Raw genomic sequence first — 6,429 nt, 5'->3', positions numbered from 1 at the left:
TACCCACCAATTTTCAACATGTGTCATAAACAATAAGGTATAAACTCCTACACAAGATGAAAACAGTATATTAAAAATAGACACCCTAACCATGCCTGTTAGGCATAGTCAATTTGCAAAAGCATTAGCCCGATTTTTATGTTATCTCTCAATATTATAACAAGTTTGCATTAACTCACATTTATGGTCACATAAAGGATCTGTTTTAAACAGGTGACAGAGAAAGAAAATTCTAAAGATTGGTTCATGAACTAGTTAGCTTAATTTGTGCATGACTTAAAAAAGTATGCTTTCTCTTTGATTAGTAATGACCTTGGATATTGAAAATCTTCCCAATGGCATAATGTCTAGCATTGCAACTGGTCATGAATTTAGTGAGAAATTAAGGGACCACTGGTTATAATATGCAGTGGCTTGTGGGAAGCAGCAAATATTTGACAAGCAAGTTAGAGATTAGAAAGAGAAAAATTGGACAATAAAGAAGGCATTTGATTGTGTGGGTATGAAAGGTTTATGGGAGTGAAAGCTAAGTGTGAATACTTTCTTATTACTTATTTTTGTGCCAACCAGAGGACATTCTATGAAAGAGAAGACGATGGGAAGAAGGATAAACAACTGTAGATAAACAGAATTAAAATTTGATGTTCTATGGATACTGATATTAAACACACTGATGTTTGTATAATATACCTATGAATGGTGTAGCTATGATGGCAAAGATGGAGATCACAAATGGTCCTGGCAGCTCTACTTTGACATGCTGGTCCAGCTACACCTGTGTATGAATGCCAGCTTGACCCTGACCTGGTATAATTCCTCAGGGAGGCAAACAGGCTATTTAGTGGTAATTATTTGATTATACTGGGCTACCTCTAGCTGAATGGGTAATTGATCCATTCTGACAGTTACAGATTGGGATGTTTACCTTTTCTGCTACAATGATGTATTCAGTGACTGATGTGAGGTCATAAGACTTAGTCCCTTTATCCCAACTTGGGATACATTGCATTCAACTTCAGAACACTCTAGTGGTTGCAAAACAATTCATCTCCCTAAGATTTTTTTCCATTTGTTACTGATATTAATTCAAGCTTTGATTTTAATCTTCTCCACAAATCTTCCTATCAAAGTCTTGTTCCCATACAACCCAATCCATAAGGAGCACAAGTGACAACAACAAAAATAGCAAAATTACTACAAAATGCAAAATTGTAAAATGTAAATTAATAAAACAAACATATACATTTAGAGATGGGTAGAAAATTGAGGCAGGTAATAAGGGAAATGCAAAGAACACGAAGAGCACATTCAGATCAATTTTTTCTTTAGATGAGTTAGATGATCAAAGAGAAAAAGAAGATAATTAGCAAGAAAGCAAACATTTCTGGGTATTTAGATCTAAATAGTTGGTGTTAGATTGTATTTCATAAACATTGTATCTCTTAGCAAAATGAATGACTTAAGTAGAATTCATTATAATGTCATTGTTATTCTGCCAAGAACATAAAGTCCTGATGCTGAATCATGCTCTTCTATATAACAAAACACTGTGGAATAAAGGAATATCTTTCTGATGTTCTACTTAAAAGAATAAATTATGGACATTCAACTTATTACCATTTTTACAATATTTTAAAATGAAATTTTCTTCATTTAAAAAAAGGAGAGAAAATAGGCTTAATAGATTTTACTCTGCTAAAGACTTATGATGTCAGATTGGTCTTTGCTTCAAAATGAATACATACATTTGTACTTGGGGGAAACAGATTAAGTTTGATGCCCCTTTATAAATGAGCAGTAGATAAGTTGAAAATTATTGAAATATATAGACATTGATCCATGTGTGAAGGTATTACCAAACTTTACATGTAAACTGATTTTTTTAACCTACTCTAAAGCTAAATGGATTCCTAAATGACTTTTTTCAAAGAATACAGTCATGAACTGAGATTTAGATAAGACATGCTGACCCTTTGTACCTGGAAAAAAAGAAGGAGAAGATCTGAATTGGAAATAATGTTATAGGAATTATGATAATGGTAATAATTACATTATTTTTACATATACATACACATATATTTTAGTTGTAGATGGACACAATATATTTATTTTGTTATCTATTTTTTATGTGGTGCTGAGAATCAAACCCAGTGCCTCACACATGTGAGGCAAGCACTCTACTGCTGAACCACAACCCCAGCCCCTAATTACTTTATTTTGAGCAGATGTAATCACTAGCAAATTCTAGAAGTTTTAGAGTGAAAGGACTCAGAATAGAATTTTGGGCTTACCGGACATTAGTAGAAAAAAGAGAAAGGAACCAAATAATATAGATTATTTGTTGATTATTGAAGAAGTTGAGAATTAGCACAGATGCCAATATGCTTTTAGAGTCAATTCTGCTCAGCCAAACAAATATCATTCTTTTCCATTTATTCACAAATGAATTCTGGAAAGAGCAGAGCAGATGACTTATATCTTCATCCTTCTCTCGTATGCTCCCTGAAATCCATTGTAAATGTTATGCACCATTAACTTTCTTGTTCATTTGCCAATGTCTCCAATTAACTCAAGTACCTCTTAGTTGGCTACATACAGGAAAGTATAGAACCTAGTGAGAAATTGTCAAGGAGAATGATATATACCATGTGCATACATCTCTTAAATTTCTCAGTTTTCATGATAAATAGCATGCCAACTTGTAGTCCCTAGGACTAATAATTTGAAAATTATACCATTTTTATTGTTTGCATCCACAGCACTTTGCATGATTCCTTCACACATAGGAGGTATATCACAACTGCTTTTTTGAAAGAAGAGAAGGAAGGAAAGTAGCAAGAAAAAGGGAGAGAAGGGGAAGTACGAATAAAAAAATAGTGACTTGTGCAATAACTTGCTCAGAGTTCTACATGGAAGAATGTCTATTATAATCAGTCATTATGGTAATGTCACTGAGTTAGCAAAAAAGAAAAATATTTCAATAAAGTGAAGTTGGAAAGAATGAGACTGCAGAAGACCAACAGATAAATACATGATAAAGAGATGATTAAATATGAACACACTTTTCTTTCCAGAAAGAATGAGAAAAACTTTGCTTTAATAAAAGAAAATATCACAAGGATGTGTAAAGATAGAGTGGAATTGGCATAGGAATATTTCAGCATTTAAGAGGACTTTAGATGTTGTTTAAAGTAACGACAGCAGAAAAGGAAATTTGTATAAAGGAATATAACTTTTAAATATCAATTTCTTTGCACTTATCCTATTGGGAATAAAATTTTTAAAAAAAAGAAAGTGAAGTGATTTCTGAAAGTGTAGAAATAATTACAGGTATATTGAATGTGCATGAACCCAAGAGAACTGACTTAAAATTGACTGGCTCTCTCAAGGTTTCAACTAGGGATGAGGAAATCCCTCAGGCCAAGATTATAACTCCACCATCTTCAACACACACTTGGTAGAGAACATTATACTCAGTAGCCAGGAGCTTTATTCCACACTTCAATCTCAGGAAATTTATACTGTGCCTCAGAATGCTAGAGAACTTGCTAGGAGTTTTGTAGGAGGATGGACACACAGCCATGGTCTCAGATAGATGTAGAGAGAGAGAAATATATCTGTATTGCAGAGACAAAAGAAAAGTGTGAGAAACCATCCCAGAGATGTCCACAGTATCACATTGGCAGATAACAGTGACATCAAATGGATTAGAATTCATGACATTAACTGTGTTCTGTTACACAGAGCACTAAACACAAAACTCAAGGACATGAGACTGGAATGCGGAGAGAAAAAAAAAAAAGATGAGCAATGACAGTGACATGAAGAACTGACAGTACTCTGCAGATACCTGGTAAGAGAACAGCCATCTTAAAATAAGAAAGGAGCAAGACTCACTATCCCCAAGCTACCCCACAATTTTTTCTTACCAGTGTTTGCAATTATAATAGCTCCATTTAACTAACTAGGTACTTAACGTGCTCCCTTCTCCACTATCTGTACTTGTGAGGAAGTGCTCACACATTGCCTCTTTATTTTTGAATAAGTCAGACACTGTGATTGCTCCAGGAGAATTCTTATTCCAACCTATTATCTTTGCAGAAGAAAAAAGATGCTCAAATAGAAAAATTAACTTACAGAATGTTGTCATAGATATAAGAATTGCAAACCTGTGCATATCACTGTATTGAGTTAACTTGTTAGTTTCTCCCAAATGCATGTTCTCTGATAACTCATTCTTTGACCAGAGAATCAGCACCATTAACCACATCTGCTTTCTGGCATATTTTGATATTGAGTATAGGAATAAGTGATTCGTGGGTCTGCTAACATAATAAGCCCTTTTGGAAAGTCTAGGGGAAAAAGAAGAAAGAACCTAAGTCTATTATTTATGAAATCATAAATATTTTTCCAATATATAACTTGAGATTTTCTTGATTCAAAATGCATAGTTTTTAAAGTGGTATTTTTGAGAATTTTTTTTTCTCAAGACAGGGTCTTGCTAAGTTGCCAAAGCTGGCTTTGTTTGCAATCTTCCTGTCTCACCTTCCAATATTACTGGAATTATAGGCATGTGCCACAATGTAATGAGAACTTTCATATAAGATGACAGAGGTCAAGTTTTGAGAAAATTCAGTCATCAGACTAAATAAGTCCTTAAATTCTCTTTAGTTATTCTATAGACCTCTTCTGAATTATTTCTATTTTCCTAAAGTCTGTCTTCCTTGTCTATTACATTATTTGATTCCTTTTAAGAAATCTAGTTTTTTATCCCTTTAGTTTCTATTAATTTGTTATACCTGATATCATGAGATGATACAAAATTTCCAGATGATGTAAAAACATTATAGATACATGAATATATTGTGCTTTTGAATTTTAAATATTTATATTTCTAGTCTCTTCTACAGAGTTCTTTTTACATTAATATTCTAAAAATAATCTTTGAATTTACTAGATCAAAATGACTATTCCTCACCTGAAGGCAATTGAGAATAGAGCTCTGGAGGAGTAGCTGAAAACTGGAATAAGTAGGGACTCACCAAACTGTGATTAAATGCAAATTTACAATCAAAATAAGTAAATCTATATATTTTTCTTTTATTTCTTTCCTTGTGTGTGTGTGTGTGTGTGTGTGTGTGTGTGTGTGTGTGTGTGTGTGTCCAGAGATACGGCAAGGTAATGACAGACAGGTCAGTAGTTTAAACCCATACGGAAGGGATTTTGCTGATCCTAATGCAATGGACCTGCCACACATGTAACATCTTATCCTAGCATAGTTCCCATGGATGTCCTTTCTGAAAAAAGTGATCTGTCTGTATAGAGCTCTCTTTTCACTTCAATAATAGAAATAAGGTAGATGATATGATCTTAGAGTCCTATCAAAATCAGAGACTCAGTATGATGACTTTGGGTAAAAACAGTAATTTAGAGTGCAATAGCACTGACAGAGAAACTTCTTTTGTTTCCATCAGGAGGCTCAAGAGCACAATGTTCCTCTCCAACGTGACAGTCTTCATGCCCTCTGTCTTGACACTAATTGGGATCCCAGGCCTAGAGTCTGTGCAGAGCTGGATTGGGATACCATTCTGTGCCATGTATATCCTGGCCATGATTGGAAATTCTTTGCTTCTGTTTATCATCAAATCAGAGCCCAGCCTCCATGAGCCCATGTACATTTTTATAGGCATGCTAGGAGTCACAGATATTGTACTTGTTAGCAGCATTATGCCCAAGATGCTTGGAATCTTCTGGTTTCATGCACAAGAAATCTATTTTGACTCCTGCTTGCTTCAAATGTGGTTCATCCATACATTTGAGTGTATCGAGTCAGGTATCCTTCTAGCCATGGCCCTGGACCGGTATGTGGCCATCTGTTATCCACTGAGATATGCCACCATCTTTACTCACAAGCTGGTTGCTCAACTAGGAGCTGTTGTAGTACTCAGGGCTGCCATTCTTGCAGCACCTTGCCTACTATTGATAAAGTATCGGTTTCAGTTTTATCACACAACAGTCATCTCCCACACCTACTGTGAGCATATGGCCATTGTGAAACTAGCTGTAGAAAATATCAGGATTAACAAAATCTATGGTTTGTTTGTGGCCTTTACTGTTTCAGGGTTTGACCTCACATTCATCACTTTTTCCTACAGCCAGATATTTGTCACAGTTTTTCATTTGCCCCAGAAGGAGGCTAGGTTGAAAGCCTTCAATACCTGCATAGCTCACATCTGTGTCTTTCTCCAGCTGTACTTCCTGGCCTTCTTCTCTTTCTTCACACATAGGTTTGGTTCTCACATCCCCCCTTATATCCATATTCTCTTTTCTAGCATGTACCTGCTGGTCCCTCCATTTCTAAACCCACTGGTCTATGGTGTAAAGACCAAGCAGATCCGTGTTAGTGTGGTAAAAATGTGCTGTCCATAA

At 35.1% G+C, this 6,429-nt stretch overlaps 1 protein-coding gene across 1 annotated transcript; it reads left to right on the top strand.

Moving 5' to 3' along the window:
* The first annotated feature begins 5,490 nt into the window (after positions 1–5,490).
* On the top strand, positions 5,491–6,429 carry LOC101969666 (olfactory receptor 52A1). Its single transcript, XM_005342108.2, has one exon. The coding sequence runs from the start codon at positions 5,491–5,493 to the stop codon at positions 6,427–6,429; it is 939 nt and encodes a 312-aa protein (XP_005342165.2).

This window comes from Ictidomys tridecemlineatus, chromosome 4 (genome assembly GCF_052094955.1).
Source record: "Ictidomys tridecemlineatus isolate mIctTri1 chromosome 4, mIctTri1.hap1, whole genome shotgun sequence".
Taxonomy (NCBI): domain Eukaryota; kingdom Metazoa; phylum Chordata; class Mammalia; order Rodentia; family Sciuridae; genus Ictidomys; species Ictidomys tridecemlineatus.
The sequence above is the reverse complement of the archived record's forward strand: the minus strand, read 5'-3'. Positions and strand labels throughout refer to the sequence as shown.

Bases quoted from the DNA above. Each gene is read 5' to 3' on its own strand.
- LOC101969666 (XM_005342108.2), top strand. From the start codon at position 5,491: ATGTTCCTCTCCAACGTGACAGTCTTCATGCCCTCTGTCTTGACACTA.